The 26185-nt window shown below is 38.2% G+C and overlaps 1 protein-coding gene across 2 annotated transcripts in view; it reads right to left on the reverse strand.

Moving 5' to 3' along the window:
- The window catches only part of LOC146005019 (poly(A)-specific ribonuclease PARN-like), a 213550-nt gene that overhangs the window by 76180 nt on the left and 111185 nt on the right, over positions 1-26185 (reverse strand). For both annotated transcript variants that reach the window (XM_083144149.1, XM_083144148.1), the window contains exons 9-11: positions 23180-23249; positions 12927-12982; positions 2230-2316 (exon numbers count right to left, since the gene is read on the reverse strand). In XM_083144149.1, coding sequence (XP_083000275.1) covers positions 2230-2316; positions 12927-12982; positions 23180-23249 — 213 coding nt within the window. The remainder of the gene's footprint in view (positions 1-2229; positions 2317-12926; positions 12983-23179; positions 23250-26185) is intronic.

A 26185-nucleotide genomic window follows, 5' to 3' on the forward strand; every position in this document is an offset into this window, starting at 1 on the left:
TACAGAATTAATCAATTTCCTGTGATTTGCATAACTCACAGGATAATTCAGAGCTCTGAAGATGTTGTGTCCGTACATAAACTCTACAATTCATGTTTAAGAGTCGATTTGTCATTTTGCATTTCATTTTCGCATCATTTCATGACAAAACATGGCAAAAAAATGCACCTCACACCTTTCAAAAACATGAAAATTTAACATTTCAATGTGTTATTTTACATTTGGTGTTTTCATCAAAAACGAAACATGCATGCCTCTAGCAATGAAAAATCAACAAAAATCAAGAAGTTTTATGAACTTCAAACTACATGTCAAGACCTAGGTACAGTCATGGACACTTCTAGGTTATAACAATTCCATTAACTTTCAATGGAATTGTTACAACCCAGAAGTGTCAATGACTGTACAAGAATGACTTAAGTGCTCTCATGCTATTTTTGTGAAAAACGAACATTTATAAACTTCTAGGTATGATTATAACTGCCCTACATCATATCATGCCCAAAATATTGCAATAGACCACTTTTCAGAGATACTCTCAATTTGGAGTAGAAAAATACAGTGCGCCTGAAAATTTTCACCAGGTGACTGAATTTTTAAATCCAGTAAAAGTGAAAAGGTACAGTTCCCAGTGCATATAGCACCGTCCCATGAAGGAACATTTAGGGGATATGGGGATAGGGCCTCACACATTCTGGATCTTGGCCATTTTGGAGGTGATGTGATCAGCATCATGCTCCAGCTGCCTTTACCCCCCCCCCCCCCCCTGTTCCCATTGATTTGAGGCTGGGTGAGCCCCATTTTTTGCAGGGACAAGGCCAGAAAAATTCCGACCTTAGATCGATCATCCACCTTGGGAATCGAACCTGGATCTCATGCATGGCAGTCAGACACCTTACCAAGTAGACCACCGCGGCTCTAAATTTTAAATCCAGTTCTAAAAAAAAATAATTAATATTTCGAGTTTCATTACGGAAAGTTCCATTACTTTTTTTTTAAAAAAATAACAAGTACAGTATGTGTTTCTTTAATGTTTGTGTGTTTTGCATGTAGCATGTATCATTCAATCATCAGAAGGGTTCGATACCCGATGGAGGCACATAGTGGTTTGGATCCAACTTTGAACTGTAGGTCCAGTCCCAATTAGCCTTACTGTGCATAAAGTGGACTCAAAACACCAAATCAATCAATCATCATAAGAAACATCCAATAACAAATGTTTACACTGTTGCTGGCTTAATTTTAAAATCTGCAATGATATGGTAGGGACGGCCATATATTAGAATATTTTACATAGTTATTCATGCTTTTACCAGTTGAGCCTTTTTTTTAGGAAGGCCAGTCCAGTGTAAGAATTAATTAAGTTTAATCCAATCTTCAATTAATTAATAAATTGAACGTGTTAAAATCACATTTTGTAGCTTATCTTAAATTCATGGTTTCCTTAGCACACATTTGAAAAAAAAGGGCTGGTTCCTGAGAATAAGGTGCTGGTGCCTAAATTACTTTTGGATTTGTCTACCCCTGCTCTTAACTACAACCTTCTTCGAGAGTAGCAAGTGTTGGGTTATGGCTGCCCCAGAGCATGCTACTGATATGTAATTCCTGGAATGTATCAAGAATTTAGAAGATATTGCAAGTAATGAGGGTTATTATATGATATGCAAGGATGAATATAACACTGATGGAAAGTGGGAATAACACAAAGAGAGGTGTAAAAAAGGAAAATCCTTTTGTGAAATGAGGAAAAGAAACAGAAAAAATAGTAAAGCATACCAATCATTAGGGATGCAATATATGGCAAATAAAAATAAATAAATGACAAAAAGTGGTAAAAAAATCAGCAGTGACTTAATCTTCTGCATGATAAATGGAAAGAACACTCAAAAATTTTCAGCAAAAAAAACTACATTTTCCAGTAGATACTTGATCAACAAATTCCACAGTTAAGGGGTTAAAATCTCTTACCTTTACAAGTCAAATGTCCAAAAATCCAATATAGATACTTACATTCAAACTGATATTTTGAATACTGGAATCAGTGGTATCAGCTAATCCATAAGCTCAACACAAATTTTGTTTTACTACAGCATTTCCGACACCGGTCAGGATAGGTTGCAGTGACACTTTTTAACCCTCTTTAACCTTTTATGTGTACTTTCCAGCGATAGCCTATACCAATCATCCATTTGAATCTAGCTAATTTAATTTATATGACTGTGTACTTACCAAATGGACTAAATAACTGAGTCAGATCATAAAGTTTCCATTCCTTGGGAAAAGCTATGTAGAACACATGATCTCTGGGAGGATTAGCTGTAAAGAAGAAAATAAATTGTAATATTTCATAATGCTTCATGTCTTCAACATAAGTGAAATAAAGGTTCACAACATTGTTTAATTCCAGAACTCTGTTGCTTTTAGCTTTGCCAACCTTGAGGTACCAACTTAGGGCTGAGTTGATATCTTACACTGGTACCAGTTCCGATACTCGCAATGATACCAGTACCAATACTTGAAAATTCTAAGAATTCAAAGCAATTCAAAATATTTATAAATCTTAATATTAGGACTGAGCCGATGCCACTATTTGCCGATACTGATAGCCTGACCGATTCCGATACCCATACCCATACTTGTATCAGGCGATTCCCTTGCTAGAGGGCCCGAACTTTTGTCTATAAAACTGCCATTTACTTACAGTTTGTCTTGAAATTTTGTATGCAGATACCTTCAACAATGTAAAACAGGATCTAACCACTCGTAATAAGTACGGACTCTTTCAGTGACCTTCATTTGTTTTATTCCACAACAATGCATCTTCGTAGTGTTGGCTCGAATGTATAGGGATTACAATGTACACGATCGAAGAGTGTGCGTTCCTCGTTCGTAAATACTCGCAAACTGGTTCATTTAAAGCATGTAAAAGGGCATGTCAGACTGAATGTTGTGTGAGACGTGTACCTCCAAAGTGTTGTATCCAGAAATTGGTAAGCAAGTTAAGAGACAACGGGAAGACTTGTCACACAGCATTCAGGAGGCTGGAAAATGTCTGAAGAGACAAAACAGGATGTAAAGGAGTTATTACTGGCATCACCATCAAAATTATTGCAAAGACTTTCCCAAGAAACTAATCTCCCATGTTCCACGTGTCAAAAAGCTGCAAGAAAACAGAAATAAACCCTGCACAATCACAGCCCTGAAAGAAGCTATACGTCAAGAGATTGAAGCCATTACCAATGCCACTTTAAGAAAAGTATTTCAGAATTTGGAGAGACGTGTACAAGAGTGCTTGCATGTGAAAGGGGACCATTTTCAGCATCGGATATGAGCAGATCCTGTTTTACATTGTTGAAGATACGTGCATACAAATTTTCAATACAAACTTTAAGTAAATGGCAGTTTTATAGACAAAAGTTAGGGGCCTCTAGCAAGGAAATCACCCCATAAAAATTCCAGTTTAAAGTAGCAAAGGCCAGTTACTGAGTCATAAACACTCATCACATCACATTCTATTAATGACATTGAATAACTCCCAAATTATTCTCGTGCAGCATTGTAGCACTTTAAAATGTCTTGTGACATTTCAACTGTACTTCTTTCTAGACCCAGAGGATGAAAGAAAGAAAAGAGAAGAAGACTTTTTTTTAAATGTTGCAAGCCTTTTCAAAGTGTTGCAGTTACAAAATAAAACTAAAAATAAATGTCCGATGAAGGGGGTATGCGTTCTCCTAAAACATCACAACAAAAACTGTGCTTTTATGCTTGTAACAACCGTAGACTACAAGAGAAATAATTCTTCAATGCAAGCAATGCTACAAGAAAAATTTAAACAATGGCTGCAGGGGTAACAAATGTTTATTGTTATTTATGGGAAAGTCATACAGCACTGGACCCCCAACTTTTATTGGCAATAATTAGAAAATGAGTAGGTGGAATACAAGTTGAAAACAAGAGTATGGTACTTCAAGATATTCTTTATTAAAAACAGGGAATCAGTGCTGAAAAATGGAAATACTAAAGTACAAATAAAAGTGCAAACAAAACCGTAACATTTGAAGAAAGAAAATTGTCGCACAGTACTGGACAGTCAATGTGTTAGCTTATAGATGAGCCGAAAACAAAGTAAATGCCACCGACAACCTACAACCTTAGTGACAATGAAGTTCGACCAGTCACAAATATAGGAGTGCGTTGTGAAAGAAGGAGAACACATGCATATGCTGAACATATTTTATTCAGCAGGATACATGGAACAAAGGAAAACATAAATTTCCGCTGCAACGCAGCAATGTATGGTGTCCACACAAAATAAAACATTTTCGTCCATCTACACGTGACATTGAAGTTCGACCACTGTTAGAGGGGATCCTGTTTACCATGGTGTGACGCCGCTCCGTCGGCGAATAACTGTGGCAATGCGTCGGGGCATGCTGCGGACGAGTCGTTCAAGGTATTCCACATCGATGCGGTGCCATTCCTCCTGCAGGCAGGCGATAAGAGCAGCCACTGTCGTGGGTCCCCTCTGTTGCACACGTCGCTTAAGAACACGCCACACATTCTCAATGGGCGAGAGGTCGGGACTCGATGGTGGCCATGGCAGAGTTCGCACGTGATGGCGAGTCAACCATTCTCTTGTCAGCCGCGCTATATGAGGTCTGGCATTGTCGTGTTGAAAGATGAGATGCCGCCTGTGGAACAGGTGCCTTCGCACTGTGGGAAGATGCTGCTCCAGTATGCGTGTATAGGCGTGTGTATTCACAATGCCCTGACAGACGTGTAGTGGGCCAACCCCAGATGCCGTCATGCTTCCCCATACCATCAGTGACGCAGGTCTCTGTACCCGACGTGCATAACATTTTGCTTCATTCTGTTCCTCCTTCCGACAAATGACTGTTTTCCGTATTTTCCCGTACACAACATTGAAAATGGATTCGTCCGTCCACAAAACCCTGTTCCACTGCCGAAATGCCCATCCCCGGTACATTCGTGCCCACCGTAGTCGATTGCCTTTGTTCAACATGGAAAAAAAATTTACGTTTCGCCTTGTACACTCGGTAACCGCATCGCTGTAGGTAACGGCGAATGGTTCTCGTTGACACTTCAATGTGAAAGCGTTCTCGAGTCCACAGTCGTAATTCGGCCACAGAAACATAATTGTTGGTCTGGATATAGCACCTAAATATCCGTAGGTCACGCACGCTCAGCAGGCGTTTTCGACCGGGGGCCTTACCTGGCTCTGTAGTACCCGTATTTTGGTTGTGTTTGATGATGCAGTGGACGGTTGACTTGGGTAAGTTCAGTTGGCGCCCTATTTCCCGTTCACTGAGTCCATCCCGTTGCAACTCCACCACTCTTCTCCTCACGGTGTTGTCAATAGGTTTGCCCCTGGCCATGGTGATGATGCACTGCGGTTCCTCGGTGCACAGCACGCGCTTATATACGGCGGACTCCCTTATCGTGTCCCTGACGTCATGCTTCCGTCGAATGTGCCACTATCTGGAATTTTCCATATGGGTCTGGTGCCTGGTCGAAGTTCAATGTCACGCGTATAGTTCCCCATTTTCGTTCTTTACGTGATCTTGGGTGCAACATGCTGGGATCACGATTCTTGCCTGCTGACACACCTCCTCTTACACACATGAGTCACTTCTGCGGGTCACCCATTCCACCGCCTATGCCTCTGTGCATTTAATCACGTGTTCCTTTCTGGTCGAACTTCATTGTCACCAAGGTGAATGCAGTGAAGTTTAGCACAGTTTTTGCAAGGTCACAACCCACAAGTAAAGTACAAGATGCTTCTCTCATGTGCACATTAGGTGTGGGCCCAATCATTACACAAAAGACATTGCACCCATTCTTCATTGAATGTCTCACAACAGATGTCAGCCAGTTTCTTTTAGCATCTACTTGTTGTTTGTACAAACTGGATTTCAGGATTTCACTTTGCTGTGTTTGTCGTCTTCTCCTTCGAACTTTCTCTTCTGCTGGAGTTGAAGGAGAGATCTTGGCAATGATGTTCTTGAAGTGAGCATAAGTGGTATCTGACTGTTCAGATGGAAGAGTGGATATGGAACAGGAACTGTTACGTTTGGCATCTTCAACACCGGTGTTTGGCATAAGTTTGAAGGTTCAGTCGAGAAATCCTGGCTGGACATGTTGGTTGGAGACAGATGATTGAACGAGAGTGCAGAGGCTGTGAAGTTGCTATTGCTCAGTGGTGTGTTGATGTGGCAACTGGCAGATCATTCGGAAACCTAGTCTGCATTAGGCTCTGGAAGTTCTCAGAGGAGGAGGAAGTGCAAATCAACAAATACTCCTGGATTTTCTGGAAAAAGACCTGTACAGAAGAGAGCTGATTGTGCAAGTTCCATTCTATTGATGGAAGAGAATGCGGGCCCAGCAACATCTTTCTGTACGATTGGTTTATAACTTGTTTTTGTCCAGTACAGGAAGAGTCTTCGCTATCTGGTACTGTACGATTGTCACATGGTAGCACCTCATCCGATTTAACATTTTTTTGAAAATGCTTTCATGAATCCTTTATCAGATATTACGAGCTAGATGCCCATCTAATCACTTATGTATAAAACATTATCTCCAGCTGATCTTGCTCTGGAGGAACATCACCGTGAAAATTACTTTCCACACCCACTTTTCCTACCATCTGCTTCAATCTAACCCCTTTCCCATGACACTTCACGCAGACTTGCGTGTCCAAACAATGTTGAACATTGTTACACACATCGCGCTGGTACCTGGCAACTGTTGCTCTCTAGCTTCCAAAGGAAGAACTAGTGTAGTCCAGTACTGTAAGTCTTTCCCGTACTTATAAATTAAAGCTCATGAAAGAAGCACAGTAGTAACTTTTAATTTCAGCTTGGTGACCAAGCGTATTCATTGATCGACTCATGATCTGGTTCTGGGTTCAAAGTCACCTAAGCATTGGTGTTTGTTTGAGTGTCACCCTTCATCAATATATCTAATCATCATTCGTCCTTACTGCATTAGCCAGAGGCAGAAAGGCAATGAAACAAGACAAATACGAATGTGGATAATTCAATGCAGTGTTGAGGTCCATAATTAACTCTTGAGGAAGACTAAACAACAACATTTCCATACCTCATACTTAGGCAGTGTCCAATTTGTGTTTTACACTAATTGCAATCACACGATCTCTACCAAAATAACAAATCCAAAATTCCTGACTTTTTCATGTCTTTTTCTTGACCTCATTTTTTCGTTTTTCTCAACCTATATTTATATGACCCCTACATAGGTAAAGTTAAGTTGGAAATTAGCAAGAAAATAAATATTTAACGAAAAAAAACCCTACCAAAAAGCCAGTTAAGATGAAAACTGAAGCTGTATTTAACAAGAGAATTAGACTTGCTTTAACTATTAACCCCTAAGGCCGGTTTGACATACAGCGTACTGACCTACACGTTTCTACCATGGGTGGTTGGACGTAAACCATATGTCCGCATCATGGCTCTAAATGAATGCCTGTTGCGTGCCATCTATTGGCACGGAAAGAAACGAATTTTCTTCTGCTTGCTAGTGACACTGTATTTTACTGCCACCTAGTGTCATTTTGCAAAAATATTTCAAAAGTTACTTTTGTTTGTCCCTTGTTTGTGGTAGTTTTTCATAACAAAGGATGGCGAGGAGCAGCAGATTGAAGTGTCTTGTGAGCAACAAAATTCATGAAATTATTGAAGGCCTATTCCAAATGCAGACAGGCAGGGGGTGTCAGGGTGATGTCACAGATATCCATGAAACTGAAATATATTATTCCAGATACAAAATTATGAGACACATATTTTTTTGTTTCGCAATAAAAAAAAATTTTGGCCATCTTAGGCTCCTTCAAAGTTTGGGGTCAAATTTTCACAAGTTTTGGTGCCAAAAAATGTAAACGGCTGTTTCTCAGGAACTATTAAAGATATTTGGATTCTGTTTTTTTTATCTGAAAGTTTATTGAAAGCCTTTTCAAATGCATATACAACGAACTTTATATGCAGCTTTTGGGGTGTGCTATGAATGAAATTTTAAAAAATTATCCCCTTTTGGACCCCCAAAATCTCGAAAAAGCCACCCTAAAAAAATTTCAAAATTTCAGGGCAATTAACAGCAATACCTCAAGTTGAACATATATAAATTTCACGGGGTGTATATGGCTGGTTGTAATTTTACACAATATTTTAATAAGCACATTGACAAGCTGAAAACTTAAACGTAAGACATTTTTATGCAAGCTAGGCGATGTGAACTCCCAGTACCGGCATTGCATATGTTAGTTCTGTTCATGAAAGCTTTTTCTACACAGGCAGTTTCAGTATTAGAGATGGCATGCAGTCTTCCAGATTGTCCAAGGGGGTGTGGTGGAGAAAGAACTTGCAGAATATTTTGCAAAGGTATCACGTACTGATGTTCTTGTTGCCTAATTCTATCAGGAAATTTATAGCCCTTTGCAGGTCCATGTGGCAGCATGAAATTTACATGCACTTCCTGCATCTCGAAGTACACTTTAGTTGCTTCTTCAACCCACCAGCAGTCATCATACATAACAGCCAAAAACGTTCTCACTTTGATGTCGTGAATTTTACAATACTGCATAACATGTGAGCTGTTTCCAATAGTAACATTCACTTCTTGTTTCTCATTCTGGGCAGTTCTTGCAATGGAAACTACAATATCATTTCCAGTTCCCTCTGCATGCCACACATGACTTTTATGAATCATTCGCACTGCCTGCACATGTTCCCACTCTTTGTGTTTCATATCACGGAATGTTTGAATCTCTGCAGATGGAATGTAAATCAGTGTAACACCTGATGTATGTGTCTGAACAACAGTCTGAAATTCTTCTGCAGTCTGAATGCACTTAATATGCTTTGCTGATAAATTGAGCTGTGTAGCAAGGTGCTTAACTGTGTAACGACCCTGCGTGAACATATGTTCAAGTTGTCTGAACTTCCAACTCTTGCTTTGATATACACATTTTTTATGCCTGTTCTCAAACCAGGTCACTTTATTCTTTTCTCAGAAAACACTGCTTTTCCACTTGTAAACATCTTCCTAATGACTCAAAACTCAAGCTCAGAAGGAATTAACAGCAATTTGTCTCAAACGAAAATAAACAAATGAACATGTGAACATGAAAAACAAATGACTTCTAGTATGTTCTATAAATAAGAAATGTTGAATATGATCAGCAATATCATGATATATACCAATTACATGAATTATTTGGTTATGGACTCTTATGATTTGTATATTGTTTACCAATAATAGCCTGATGAAATAAGGTTTGTCTCCTTCAATATTACGATTGTGTTTTACGTTTTCAGCTTGTCAATGTGCTTATTAAAATATTGTGTAAAACTACAACCAGGCATATACACCTCGTGAAATTTATATATGTTCAACTTGAGGTATTGCTGTTAATTGCCCTGAAATTTTGAAAATTTTTTAGGGTGGCTTTTTCGAGATTTTGGGGGTCCAAAAGGGGGCTAATTTTTTAAAATTTCATTCATAGCACACCCCAAAAGCTGCATATAAAGTTCGTTGTATATGCATTTCAAAAGGCTTTCAATAAACTTTCAGATAAAAAAAAACAGAATCCGAATATCTTGAATAGTTCCTGAGAAACAGCCGTTTAAATTTTTTGGCACCAAAACTTGTGAAAATTAGGCCCCAAACTTTGAAGGAGCCTAAGACGGCCAAAATTTTTTTTATTGCGAAACAAAAAAATATGTGTCTCATAATTTTGTATCTAGAATAATATATTTCAGTTTCATGGATATCTGTGACATCACCCTGACAGATTTTCTCAAATCTGCCTGAATTGAAATGGATTTGCCCTGAAGAAAGTGACGATAATTCATCCTCTAGATTATTGTCAGGTAGTGAGGAAAGTGATTTAGACTACGCTGAAGTGGAATCTCAACAATCAAATGAAAACAGTGCTAATGACGAAACAGATTTGTCACCTGTTGCTGCTTTGGATGTGAAGTGGGATTGGAAAGAAATTGACAAGTCTTATGAGGCAACAAAACTAGCCTTTTCTGGTGCATGTGGACTTCAAAAAATGTAAGTAGTGTACTTAATGCTTTTCTCTTGTTTTTTGATAAGAACATTGTTGATATTATCGTAAAAGAAACAAACTTATATGCTGAAAATGTAATACAACAATGTACACTGATGCCCAGGTCCAGAATGAGAAACTGGCAGCCTGTTTCCTCTGATGAAATATATCTTGTACTTGGCTTATATATGCTTATATTATGGGGATAGTACAAAAGCCAACTATAAAAAGTTATTTTAGCAAGGATGCATTTTTAGACACATCTATATTTCAGAAATACATTTCTAGCCGAAGACTCAGCATTTTAAACAATGCTGTGCGAATCTACATTGTTTCTAAGTTTAAAATTACCAACCAGGTGCTAGAGTTCTGGGTATTAAAATTCCAGCCTTAGGGGTTAATGTATCCTGGACATCATTTGGCAGGCTAGTGAGTCTATGGCATCTGGATTCACAGCCAGCATAATCTTATGTGGGGCTCGTGTTGTCGTCCCTATATATTTGTGATTGTCCATTCATCCTTCTCATCTTATCACCCTTCATCCTCATCTTCGTGATTAGCCAAAGGGGCAGAAAAGTGAAGTAAAATAAACTAAATCAATCAGTCATTGTGATAGTAACAATTCTTGACATTTTATTGACTTCTTGACCTACTTGTTGATTTCTTTACTTTTTCTTAACATTCATTACTTTCTTGACTGGTAGACACTCTGAATCAGCATCTTATCATCCTAGATGCTACCACACAATACAAGGTGGCGCAAAAGTCATAACCTGATTTTCTTAGCCTATAGCTTGGGTTTTGAATTAAACAAAGTAGGTTTCTTTGTGTTAAACTTTTATTGATACTTGTAAGTTTTATGTCCTCAATTTTTAAAGACAACATCCAATAAATGACCACCATTCGAATTGATGCAAATTTGGGCTCTTTTTATTGTGTTGGTGGTGTTGGAACGAATCTGCGGAGAAATGTTTTCAATTTCATGCTGAATATTGTCCTATAGTTGCTGTAACGTCTCTGGCATATTCACATAAACCAATGACTTCAAATATTCCCAAAGGAAAAAATCTTGAGCGGACAAATCGGGCGACCTGGCTGGCCATGGCAAATCACCAAAACGGGATATTACTCTGCCCGGAAAAGTGTCACGCAAAAGAGCTAATGTTTCGCGGGCTGTACGTGGGGTATACTTATTCATTTTCGCACACAAATTTCGTGAGTATCTTCTATTTAACTGACAAAACACTACTGATATAAACAAAAAGATGTCAAAATAAAGGTCAGTTCATATAAGATGATGACTTTTGCACCACCTGTTACATGTAAAGATACTTTTTTATTCCACAAATATACCCATTAAATTGAATCATCCTATTCACAATATTTATATCAACTTATTTTCTATTAAAATTATTAACTATTATAATTGTAACAAACTACGAGGGCAATTCGGAAAAAAACCTCCGTTTGCGCATGCGCGAGAAATGTCCGGGAAGAGCGACGTCAGTCCTGTGGCAGTATGTGCAGTAGTCCAGTAGACAGTGAGCAGTGGAAGGAGAAGGTTGTGTTGCAGTTCACTCGTCCGTTACAACAATTGAAAATGAACGTTCCAATAGCAAAGCCCGCCAAATGTGAAGTGTGTGCCGTAATTCGATTTCTGTGTGCGAAAAATCTTCAATTCATCGCGAACTGTGTGATGTTTACGGACCAAACGTGATGAGTGACAGTGTCGTACGGGAATGGTGTCGCATGTTTAAAGATGGACGAACCGACGTGCACGATGCGGCAAGAAGAGGGCGCCCATCTGTAGTCAGCAACGAACTCATGGAGGAAATTGACAAAACTGTCCGTGAAACCCGTCGGTTCACGATATCGGAACTTTCTCTGCGCTTTCCCCAACTTTCTCGGACTGTTTTGTACGAGGTGGTGACAGAAAAGTTGGGGTACCACAAGTTCTGTGCTCGTTGGGTTCCAAAACTCCTTTCGGAGGAGCACAAAAAAACAGAATGGGCTCTGCTTTGGACTTTCTGTCGCGTTATGCCGAAGAAGGAGAACAATTCCTTAACAGAATTGTGACTGGCGATGAGACCTGGGTGTCGTACGTGAACTCTGAAACCAAACAGCAATCAATGGAGTGGGGACATACGCACTCACCAAAGAAACCCAAAAAGGCTCGGCGAACATTGTCTGCCAGAAAGGTTATGGCAACAGTCTTCTGGGATGTGAAAGGTGTACTGTTAGTGAAGTTCATGGAGCGTGGATCGACCATCACTTCAGAAGTCTACTGTGAAACATTACGACAACTCAGACGAGCCATCCAGAACAAGCGTCGGGGCATGCTGACTTCCGGTGTGGTGTTGGTTCACGATAACGCTCGCCCGCACACTGCTGAACGTACTCAAGAACTTTTGGAGGAGTTTCACTGGGATGTTTTTGGTCATCCTCCCTATAGCCCAGATTTGGCACCGAGCGACTACCACCTCTTCAGGCACATGAAACAGTGGCTTGCATCGCACCCCTTCGACAATGACAATGTGCTTCACGATCCTGTTAGCAGGTGGCTTCATTCCCAGGCGGCAGATTTTTTTGCAGAAGGAATTTCAAACCTTGTAAAACGTTATGACAAGTGCCTTAATTTGAATGGTGATTATGTTGAAAAGTAATGTCATGTTGTAAGTTTCAAATGTATATAATACAAGTTCTGTATCTACGAATGTATGTCATTGATAACCAAATGAAGGTTTTTTTCCGAATTGCCCTCGTATTAAATACTAGCAATCTTATAATAAAAAATAATAAAAAAATAAACACAAAGTATACTGTAAATTATACTTACGATCCTTTCCATCAAGATCAATATAAGGAATATCTTGAACCCTCAGGAGAAACAACCTGTAACAAAAAAAAAAATGCACCCATCAGCATGAACAATGAAAACTATGGGCAATTGCAATTCACAAATTTTTGCAGGCCTCGGTATGGTAAATGTTTATGATTTCTACATATTGATGTAAATTACAAAGTCTTCATCAGATATAGTGATAAAATTTATGGATGGACCCACATGATATATTTTTTAATGAAACATTTTGGTAGAACACAGACCAAGAAACAGCATACTTTGATATTTAAGACTTTCAAAATCAGAGTACATGAACATTTTGGGAGAACACAAGCTCTGTTCATCAGACATTTATTTTTAGTTTGATTAACCCTTTCCAGAGGAGCCTGAAAGTAAGAATATTTTCGCAGGACATTTTTGTGTTAGTTTGTTTTTCAACCAAACATAGAAAATGTGTTGTTAAGTGTGTTATTATTTAACATTTTTTTCCTGAAATCTACAGCATGTTCTCTTCCACATATAGATATAATATGTTACATTTTAAGGGTGAACACTCTAGGACCATGATAAATTTAAACTATAATTCCTGGTCTTCAAGGTAAACTTTCCAAAAATTCCAAGAATACAAGCTGATGTTTTCTCTATTTCAACCTTATATATTACCACTATAAAGGGTCAGCGTGATTCCAATGTATCTAAAAATTATAATTCAATTTAATTAAACAGTATATATATACACAGAGCATTCCCTGACATTCGCTACGAGACTCGGTGGCAAGCGGCGCCCGGCATCAGCGCTTGTCTTTTCCGGTGAACGGGGTCTGCGACAGTCGGTAGAGTCTGCTATTAAAATTACAGTTTTCATATTGTGTCCTAACCTTGACTACAGAAGGTGTTGAAAATGATGCCCCTCTGCTGCTACATATTCCTGGCATCTCCGAAGGAAATTGGCATTTACATGTGCAAGTTCGTCTACTGTAATTCTCACGATTTCTCGTACAATACTCTCTTTTAACTCACGGATGGTGTGCGGATTGTCTTTGTATACTTTATTTTCCCATTTTTCTTTCCACTTTTATTCAGAACTGACCCTGTTACTCTAAACTTTTTCACGAGGTTTAATATAGTGGTCCTTGTGGAATGAGAACACCAGGAAATTTCGTTGCAAAATTCGTCGCCGCACTTCTCCACAATTCCTTTTTCCGAAGTAACACTCGACAAGATAAATCCTTTGTTGTAATGTAAACTTTTGTGGTGCAATATTAAGCAACAACTTTCAACAAATGGACACGACACAACACAACTTCCGAGGGAGGATTATACTGGCGTCAGTCTGCAACGTTAAAAGAAAGGGAAAGAGAGCGAAAAAAAAAAACAGACTGTAGCGTGCGACTGTCGCGGACACCGTTCGCTGGGAAAGACAAGCGCTGACACCGGGCCGCTTGACGCCGAGTCTCGTAGCGAATGTCAGGGAATGCTCTGTATATATAAATATATATATATTTTTAAAAAAAACATTTAATTTAAGGTGCGGAGTTTACATTTGTCATTTCACAAATTCAGACTCGAAATACATCTACAAACACAAGTCACAAATTCTACGGGATATACTAATGTATTAAAAATTGTTCATTGTATAAGAATTTCAAACTCAAATTTACCTAATTAACATCAAGATATATCTTGCAATAATCTTCCATCTGTCAGATAGATTGTCTTGCAAAGGACACTAACAAAGTAAACAGATTGAGAGAATTATGTTTTCTTTTTCACGTGCTTTCCTTCCCTTCCTCGATAAAAATAAAAGCTAATCTGTGAAAAAATTTCTGCAGGGCATTCATAAATATGTATAAATTTAATGGAATTTGGAATAGAAAAAGTTGCAATTTTTCATGTGTACGGAGAAAAATTCACGCAGAATTTCCAGAGCCAATAATTCATGCATAATTCCCAGAACTTAAGGAATTCTTGGTGAGTAGCCACCTTGTGAAAATACAAGAGACTGATTAAATAGTCATAGAAAATGTGTTGTTGTTTTAACTTTTTTTCCTGAAGTATATATCATGGTCTCTTTCCATAGATATATAATATGTTACATTTTACATAAATTTTTCTGAAACAATTTTTTTTAAGTAAAAAAAAAACAACATTGAATGAAAGTTACTGAAAACATATATTGAGAAGTTATTAAAAGTTAATTAATGAAAATAACGTAAAAACTTCCTATTAGGATCAAAATTGTCACTAACTGCAAAATTTGAACCAGAATCCCCATAAAATATTTCTGCAATGTGCATATAAATTATTCAATGCTATTCTCAAGAGTATAAGGAATGAAGACACCTAATTCAACATGAGTACAAGTAAAATTCAGCAATGAAGAAAATGCAACATGTAGAGGTGGTAACAACAGACGTGTTCAATTATAGCTCATTGTTCATTTATAACAGAATTTTATAGTAAACAACATAATTTTATGTAATTCAGGTACTAACATTTCCCGCAAAGCTGTTTTAAGTAATTTTCTTTCTATTAATTTCAGGAGCCACTGCCACCATCCTCGTTGGCATTCGTTGTGTTGTTGCTTGGCACCTTTCTGCTCTTTCTTCCTAAATCACTGCTGGGTGTGCTGTTGTCACCTGTATGCCTGAGTATGTGTCGTCTGCTGTTCACCGGTGTTAATTGCTGCAGTAAGGGAAGCCAGGCGTGGTGTGCCTGACCACTATCTATGTTGAGTTCATGGTTGTAGTGCATGATGGCGTGAGTTTCTTGGATTTTTGTGTCTATGAGAGTGTGTGCTTTGTATTTGACATGTACTTTTTTCATTTTATGGTTGTGTAATTTGATATGCTTTTTAAGTTTGGTGGTGGGTTGGGCCACTTTTGCATTTGATAGGTGCTGCTGAATTCTCTCACTGATGGGCCTGATGGATCTGCCGATGTAATGAGCCTTGCACTCGAATTCAGCATCATAGATGCCTGGATTGTTGAGGGGTGAGAGGAAGTACCATTTATGTTTGTTTAGTTGGTCAGCTATTTTGGAGGTTGGTTTGTGTGCTATTTGGATGTTGTATGGGCAGAGGACTTTGGTAAGGCAGTTGGATGTGGTACGATGGTAGGGGAAGGAAAACCACTTAATTTTGTTATCTGGGTGCAGGTTGTCTGACTTGGATTTCAGCTTTGCTGCACCATGTGGAGGGTTGACATTCAGTAAGGCACACCACGCCTGGCTTCCCTTACTGCAGTAATTAACACCGGTGAACAGCAGACGACACATACGCAGACATGCAGGTGACAACAGCACACCTAGTGGGGATTTAGAAAGAAACAGCAGAAACGTGCCAAGCAATGACACAACAACGAATTCCAACGAGGATGGTGGCAGTGGCTACTGAAATTAATAGAAACAAAATTACTGAAACAGCTTCACGGAAAATGTCAGTACCTGAATTATCTATCATCACATCTCTCATTCCGATAGTATGAAAGAATTTTAGTGTAAACAACAAAATTTTATAGTAAACAATAGGCTATGCCCATCATTTGTTCGCAAAGGGTAAATTTACAGTAAAAAATAGGAAAACCTGAACAAAAAACAAAACGAAGCAGTTTTGCTAATAATGTTACATTCTAATCTAACTTGAAATTGTACATGAGAGGTACAGAAAAAGAACAATGAAGTACCAATACTGATGCATATAAAAATTACTACTGCACCTAGACCCTGGACTGTTCATTCACTTCACCAGGTGATTTAAATGGGTTTTGCCTTCGATCAAGAAACAATGTGCTTTGATATTCAAGATTGATTGATTGATTGATTGATTTACTTTATTTTACTTTACTTTCATGGCACTTTTGGCTAATCCCAAAGATGAGGATGAATGCTGATAAGATGAGATGGATGATAGGACAATCACAGAAACACACGGACACCACACAACACGAGACTCAAGGAGAATTATATTGGCCATGAGTCCAGATGCCTGAGTGTTGCTTGTCTGTAAAAGGCAGTTAAGGGTGTGCTATGTGGAAGTAGGTTGACATTTGGGTGTCTTGCGAAAGGGTCACCTCTTGATATTTAATACAGGTACTCACATTTTCCGCGAAGCTGTTTTAAGTAATATTCTATTAATTTTGGTAGCCACTGCCACCATCCTCGTTGGAATTCGTTGGGTCGTTGCTTGGCACATTTCTGCTGTTTCTTCCTAAATTGCTGATAGGTGTGCTGTTGTCGTATGTGTCGTCTGCTGTTCACCGGTGTTCATTGCTGCAGTAAGGGAAGCCAAGTATGATGTGCTTGACCACTATCTATGTTGAGTTCATGGTTGTAGTGCATGATGGCGATTTAGGAAGAAACAGCAGAAACGAGCCAAGCAACGACACAACAAATTCCAACGAGGATGGTGGCAGTGGCTACCAAAATTAATAGAAAATTACATAAAACAGCTTCGTGGAAAACATGAGTACCTGTATTATATATTACCGTGTCTCTCATTCCCATAGTATGAATTGATATTTAAGATATTTAAGACTTTCAAAATCGGAGTACCTGTATTATACCATTACAGTCATCAAAAAGAGTAACAAAATGGCAGAATTCTGCACTAAATTAAAAGTTACTCAAACAAATATCAAATCAGTAAACTTATCAGCTGATACCAACAGTGTGTTTTGTGAAATTAAAAAAAAAAACAGACAAAAGAGAAAATATGTCTATCCTCCCTAGCAGATGTGCTTGTGAGGTGGATTCTTAGTCCAACTTCAGATTTTATTCTATTTAACCCTTTTCAGTGTTCTTGCTTATTTCACCAGAACAAATTCTCTGCTTGTCGAGATCACATTGTAAAGCAAAGTAAAAAGTAAAGTGCTCCCTGTGCTTCGCACCTCGCCATGAAGGTGTGCACGGGGTGTGGAGTTAAGGCCCCACACTTTCAAATTACTTACACACATGAAGTAAAACCTGTGTAACTAATATCTTTTTTTCTAAACAAGGGCATACCGTATTTAATATTTTCTAAAGTAAAATTCACAGAGATCAACTAATGAATTCAATATAATAAACTTCAAACTGTTGTAATACTTGAGTTCTTAAAGATCACAGCACTTCATTCAGTATGAAATTCACACTTTGGTAACAGTGTGTACATGGCAAAGGGAGCATTACTTTTACTAATAGAGACAGGCCTGGAATTATATATTTGGAGACCTGGAACATCATGAGGCATCTCCAATATACAACCTCAGTTATAACTGTTAGGCAAGATATGCCAGATGGTTAGTTATTTTTTATATTCTTACCGTATCTCAAATTTCTCACCGCTGGGGGGTCCCAGGTTTCAATTCTGGCCAGGGCATGGGTGTTCTTTGTGAATGTCCCTTCATTAATTTCATCACATCACCACTCATCTTCATCTTTGCAATTAGCCAAAAGTGGCAGAGAAGTGAAGTAAAACAAACCAAATCAATCAAATATCTCATTTATTCATTTTGTGGTCTTTTCCAAAACAAATTTCCCCATCGAAGGGCCATTTTGTTTAAAGAGGACCAGGGCTGTACCCATGGAGCTCTCTTAAATTCAAACCTACTTAATGTATATTTTTAGTATGGAAATACATAAACGTGGGATCCATTTCAGAGAGTAGAACACATTTTAAGTGAACTAGTTACATGAAATGTCCTGCACAGTGCCCGTGTGGTCTAAGGCAGGGGTTTCCAACTGGCGGCCTGCGGGCCGCATGCAACCCCCGTTGCCTTTTTCTGCGGCCCGCGAAGCCAGTTTGCAAAATACGTTAATTTTATTAATTTTTATTAAAATACATTATATTTTTACTGAAGGAACGGAAGCTCTGTGAAGAAAGACCATATCACAGGTAGAATTGATTTTTCAGTCGATAATGATCATCAGAAGAATATAAAGTGACGTAACTTTCTCTTCACACCATGCATTCCACCCCTTCGCTATGTGGAATGAACTTGCCCGCTTCCGCGAAGGCTTCACTCTTTGTGTTTAGAAACAAACTGCGGCGTTATAGAGATCACGAAGTACGCAGAGATTTCCAGTGTTCCAACTCGGATTGTACTGTGACTGATTGTTAAAGCAAATATCGAAATGATTGAAAGATTGTAAGATTGAAAATGAAAATAGCTTCTCTCGAACCTGAATTGCGTGATTTGCAAGGCGATGTGTTCCTTCAAACTAGGCAAGAAAAGGGGCAAGAGCTTTTCAAATACCTTTCAAAGGAACGCTTTCCAAACCTTCGTAGTTTTGGGCAAAGAATGACATCGATCTTAGGCAGCACATACACATGTGAAAGTGTTTTTTCTTCAATGAAGTTTATCAAGAACCGTTACAGAAGCAGACTGGCATATTCTTCACTCCTTCACCTTCTGAGACTTTCAAATACAGAAATAATAAATAAAAGAAGCAGATCGGGCTCAATTTTCACGTTGAACACTTACTATGAAGTATTCTTATTTGTCTGGTGTGTCTTTAATTTCTTTCAATTCATCAACAAGTATTGGGTTTTTGTGAAATAAATTGTAATTATACAATTTTGATTTGTAATTCCATTGTTTTATTGCCTCATTTTCGAAATTTAGGTCATGCGAAAGTACTACATTTTAAGTTCACTACTTACAATTTTTGTAATTTTTAATCCCCCCCCCCCAAAAAAAAAAATGCGGCCCGCCTATCAATTGCTGGATATAATTTTGGCCCTCGGACCTTTTGAAGTTGGAAACCACTGGTCTAAGGCATCATGTGTTGGGCTCCGACTATGGGACGTGCATAGGTTTGAGTTTCCAGGGGAAAGCGTAACAACTTTTCTCCTAAGATTTCAGCCTGTGTATGGGACCGGTGGCCAACCAACATCATGAGGGATTTGGGGAGCTACGAACAAGTAGCGTAACCCGGTCATGAAAACCTACAATGATGCCTGGTGATTAGTCGTGCTGACCACACGTCACCCCGTAGCTGGTTGAATGATTCCCCATTCTTACCTTGGGCGAGTGCGTAAGTAACTAGGATCAGGTGGGAGTGAGGCCGGCAGTCGGTAGGTAGCCCTCAATGGGCTGTTGCGCCTCAATTTATTAGTTATATGAAATGACTTATGGCACACAGAAGACTGAGTATTTTCTTTTAACTGTACATTAATATGGCATTACTGTTCACACCTGCAAGGACATTTAATAACAACAGGAATTTGCAATGTATCTGGAATAGTCATTATAAGTTTACACTGAGATCCAAGCTGTGGTGATTGCTCGGAAGCCACAGGATGTACATTAATAGTAGAGCAATGGCACACAATGACAAGCCCTCAATTTTGATCCCTGGTTGAACCACACTTTTCACATAACTTTTCAGCAAGTTAACATACTTCTTTTTACATATGAATGCCTGTTGTATCAAATTTGTGTTTGCTAACATATAAAAATCCATATTGAAGCATGAATACAACAATCAAAATTTACTATTATCCAATTTATCCAGGTTATTGAATAAGTTTTATAAATTTCCTTACTACCAGAATTTCCAGGTTATTGGGAACACTGCTTTATCTGTTCTTGTGTGGTTTTACCAACATTCCTCATGAAGAGCTTTGGAAATGAACATCTAAACATAGGTAACCACAAGAATTATAACACTAACGAAAAAATTATTTCATATAAATTTATAATGAAAATTGCAGTAACAAAACACAGTTAGTTGCAATAATTTCAACAGTTAGATACCTTTGATATAATGTTGAAATCTTTACATCTAATCAGTAGAGGCAAGGATATTTAGTTTTTGATGAAAACACGAAATGTGAAATAACACATTGTAATGTTCATATTTCAGGTATTTGAAAAGATGTGAAGTGCATTTTGCTAACATGTCTTGTCATGCATTGACGCGAAATGAACTGCAACATGGAAAATACTCTTAAATGCAAAATTTAGGGTTTATTTACTGACCCGACATCTTCTGAGGTCTGAATTATCTTGTGAGTTATGCAAATCTCAGGAAACTGATTAGTAATGCTGTAAATATTTGCGAAGGGAAAATGGGCTCCTTTACACAGGAATAAACTTAACATTCTGATAACTACGTATATAAATGTGCTATTAGGAGTGAAATGTTATTTTTATGTAATAAGTATAGTTTTTAAACCAAATTTAGGTTTTTATTCAAGGTTTTAACACCAAAATGCTATTTTATAAGATGCATTTGATCTTGAAATGTGCCCAGTTTTTGAACCGAAATCTTGATCTTTTATTCATCATGATTGATTGATTGATTGATTTGCTTTATTTTACTTCACTTTTTGGCTAATTTACAAGATGTGGATGAGTGATGACATGATTGGACAGTCACGCGCATCCATGTCCAGGTAAGGATTTGAACCCAGGACCCCTGGCATTGTAGCGCAATGTGCTAACCATTCTGCCACGGAGGATGGCTTTATTCATCATAAATATGTGGCTCTACTAATCAGGGGAAAATGCAGTACATTAGAACCATTCAAATCATATCACGTAGTGTGTTACTTTGTAGCATAATAAATGCTAAACGCAGACATTTTGATTGAAAATTATTCATTAAGTTTTATATAATGAAGCATCGGAACATTCACAACAACAATTTTCCCCACTGGCATTCCATAATACCGGGTATACACAAATGAATATCGGAGATTTAAACTTGTATATTTCCTATGATATACACATTACAATTATGAACCATATATGAAATGAAAGAGTAACTGACCCAGTTTCGATCCTACACATGTGCAAAAATTTGTTTCCTAACTCTGCCGCTTGGCGGAGCCATTCATAAAGATGGCGACTCCCAAGCATAAGTTTTTTTGTGTGTTGGAAGTCGTGAGGTCTAATTCAGTTGTTACAATTCAATGGGCGTATCGTCAAAGATTTAGAAGTCTGACAACAACATTCGTAGGTGGTATAACCAGTTTAAAAGGTAAAAGTTCCGGACGACAGCGAATCAGACAAGATGGTGGAAAGCGTCAGATCGGCTTTCACTCACAGTCCAAAAAATCTGTGCAGCAGTCAAGTCAAGAACTAGCAATGCCAACAATGACAAATGGAAAGTGTTAAGGAAAAGACTCCAAATGAGACCGTTCTGTCTGCAGCTGTTACAGGCCCTAAAGCCTGCAGATCATTTGGCTCTTAGGAACTTCTGCACACAAATTCTTAATCAAGAAAATGACGATTTTCTTAGTCGTGTGATTTTCAGCAATGAATCCACATTTCATCTAAGTGGAAAAGTGAATACACATCATGTTCGTATCTGGGGATGGAAAAACCACGGGAAACTCTCCAGCACGTACGGGATTCACCCAAAGTTAATGTCCTTTGTGCAGTATCTAAACAACAACTTAATGGGCAGTTCTTTTTTATGGAAGAAACCGTTACTGGAATTTCATATCTAGACATGCTACAAAATTGGCTATTTCCGCAACTGGAGGATAAACAACACATCATTAGGCAACAAGACGGCCCTACTCCTCACTTTCATAACATAGTGAGGGAATGGTTAAATGAAGTTTTCCCCAGCGTTGGATTGGTCATCATGGTGCAGACGACTTGCATCTTCTCCAGTGGCCTCCAAGGTCCCCTGACCTCACCCCCCTGTGAGGCTATGTAAAAGATCGTGTTTATATACCACCGCTACCTGCCAGCCTACCTGAGTTGAGACGCAGGATTATTCTAGCAGTAGAATCGATTACACCAGACTTGCTAAGTTCAGTGTGGCAAGAAATGGACTACCGGCTGGATGTGTGCGATATCATGAATGGTGCCCACACTGAACACCTGTAATGTAGGTTATGAAAACTTGGTGAGTTACTCTTCCATTTCATATATCATTCATACTTGTAATGTGTATAGCATAGAAAATATACAAGTTTAAAACTCCGATATTCATTTGTGTACACCCCGTACAAGGAGAAAGGAATTCCAAAATAGTATGCATATCTTCATGTAATACCCACAGAAAGTGCAATTTGAAACTAACGTCAAACACCAGGGAATAGTGGTGCTGACCAATACTGATGCTGACAATGTAATAAGTTGTCACCTACACCAACACCTGGATATTTTATTAATTTAACAAACTTAAAATTGCTGTTAACATTAGCAATCACATTGAAAAATCCATATTCACTTATCCTCATTTACTGTGCAAAAACTGTCTCAAGAGATCTTCCATTTTTATTCATATAAAAACTTATAATTTCTTACTTGTTGATGAATGGTTTTACTAAAGCTGAATCCGACACTGGAATATTCTTTGCAGGCTTTTGACATGACTCTGAAAATAAAATTGGACCATGACAAGCAAAATCATATGAACCAGGAGATGTACAAGCATAGAAGTAAAATACACTTTTTAACTGTAATTACCGTATTTACTCATTTATAATGCACAGTTATCAAAATTTGTGCCCCCAAAAAGTGAGGTGCGTATTAATCACAGAATAATTATTTAATGTTTGCGGAACCCTATCATGTTATATATCGTTGTAAATCTTAAATTCTGCAGTTTCTGAATATGGCAACAGTATTCCATTCAAGACGGCGACACTTATGTGTAATGCGGTTCAAATAAGCTCATTACAAAATGAAGGAACATTCTGATTTTCATGGTACTTTGTCTGAAAGAAAAAATAAGGAGAGAGAAAATAATTAAAATGTATTACTGGCCAAATAATATGACATATTTGGAGTGTGTAAATGCCTTAATGGAAGAAATCTTGTGCTGCTAACTGCTACTTTGAGGTTCCTGAATGTGCCTCCTATAAATGTTTCGTTAGTCATAGAAAAAGTATATATTTTGAAGATTTTTTACAAAAAGTAAAGAGCAAATGAGCAAAACCACTCATAAAAGTTTAAAGGGCATGTGCCACAATTTTTCACTTTATAATGTAATGTTCTCTGCTTGGTCCACATAGCAAGAGGCGACTCATTGAATAGGAATGATGTCATTCACTGTTGATCGGCATAGCAACAGCTTTACGACCAACAACTAAGATAGCCATTTCCTGAACCTGGATTGTACTGTGCATTATATGCGAGATATAATTGTTTGTCACTTTTGCCTATCAAAAACCAGGGTGCGCATTATACATGCACGTGCATTATACATGCGTAAATAAGGTATTTGAAACTTAAAAGTTGGTAAAATAAATCAAATAATGTATGAATGCGTAAAATGGCCTTGCAAGTGCATCTGAAACTTGGAACAAATAAATAAATAAAGCTAGGAGTAAATTCTGTAAAGTGGCATCACTTATGCTTTCGTTATTTCTTTTTGTTCTTAGAAGTAAAAAAAAAAAGAAGAAGGGTAGAAATTCTGAACATGTTGTGAATAACAATTTACCCTGAACATGAAAAAACAGCCTTGATGTGTAAGGGTTATCCAGAAATTAACTTCCATTCTGCTGTTAAGAAAATATTAGCACAGTAAATTGTTTCTCACAACCTAAAACTACAACTTTGCACTATTTTCCAATAGTCTCCAGCCAAATTGTAGCATAGTACACCCAACAGCAAAATAAATAATAGGCAAATCGTCCATCACTACTTTCAGTCAGTCTGTTTTCCACAATGTGATGGTTATTAACTGGAATAAAAACGTCAACGAGCAGAGGATAACATCTGCTTCACGCAACAGATTTCCATATTTTAAAACAACACAGGAAGTAGAATAAAAATGAATGGACAAAAATAGTGGTGGACAATTTGCCTAGGGGTATTCCACAGGTTGAACATGCGGACTACATTTTTTATATTAAAGTAACTATTCTACTGATAGTTAAGCAACGTTTTTCTTACAGTTTCTGTGCAATGAAATATGTAACTTAACACTGTTGATTCAACATAACTACTCTGTCAATACTTTCCCAGTTTTTGTTTTAACGATAACACCGAAAAGTTGAGAAAAGCAAAATAAAGTGTTTAAAATGTATTTGGGTAGGTAAAGGAGGCAAGTTTTCAGTGTTTCGGAATCGCAAAATAACGCGAATTATGTCATTTTTCAGAATAACACCAAATTTTACAGTTTAACGTGAAAAACACTGTGAAATATGCAATATATAAACTGGGATAACACTTGTTCTGTTCAAAAAGAACTACCTGAAGCACTATTCTGTAATTTGTAGTGTAGTTGGTGATAGTTCGATTCAAAAGAGATTATCACGGTTCATATATTGCAGTTTCGCACAGACATGACTGACAGTGTTTAACCTTTAGTCCCCTGCCGTTGCACATATGAAACTAACAGCTTTAGATACAATTATCGAGGGTTTGCCACACTTATATTTGTATATTGAGGTTGAAACACTGGCAGTTCGGTCGGGAACAGGTTCTGCAATCGTGTTTACGAACACCTTCCCCCCTCCTTTCTCGGAATATGTCACGTGTTTGGGCTTTGGGCTCACGTGTTCGCTGTTCAGTTGACAGACACAATGAATGCTTGGTATTTACGATGCTGTTTTCCTCCAAGCTTCCAACGCTGTGATTTAGTACTGATAAGGAACACATTCTTCTTTGTGTTTAGACCTGGTGATCCAGCTGAAGTAGTGGCGGGGGGGGGGGGGGGCAAGGAGAGAGAGAGGATATGATGAGGTTTGGCGGTGTCAGCTTTCTGTCGCCTCTATGTTAGAAATGCAATGAAGCTTGACGATAGCCAGAGGTGCCAGAAGCGTGAGTCTATCCAGATAGAGACAAAACAAACGATTGCAAAGGCTTCCTTCCCTCCTCTGTTAGGAAAAACAGTTCGTATCATATAACAGCTCATCGATTTCCCTAACGCACAATCGTTTCCTAATTGTTTCCTTCCGGACATATTTCCACAAGGACATATTTCCACAAAGAGCCGAGTCAACAGGGAAGAAATAGATTGACAGTAGCTACACAAGATGCAAGTGTGAACGAAAAAAACCAAAAGTTCGGGTTTTCTCCCCAAAGTAGCTGGAGAAGAGGGGGCAAACTCCACATTTTTACGATTTTTTCATTGAAATTCGGGGGATGCAGCCCCCGCCCGTAAGTACCCCGCGGTTGGGGCATCCAAATTTTACTTGGTTGCATGCACTGATGTTCAAGCTGTAAAACAAAAGTTATCCGAAGTAGATTGGTCCCATAGTGTCATTTATATAACAATTTTATGAATAATATGCAAATTGGCTAAAATTCGCTAGAGTTTTACGTTTTGCCTTATTATTCAAATTGTATTGCACCCACGAACAT

The sequence above is a fragment of the Lepisma saccharinum genome, chromosome 22, assembly GCF_977018435.1.
Source record: "Lepisma saccharinum chromosome 22, izLepSacc3.1, whole genome shotgun sequence".
NCBI classification, from domain to species: Eukaryota; Metazoa; Arthropoda; class Insecta; order Zygentoma; family Lepismatidae; genus Lepisma; species Lepisma saccharinum.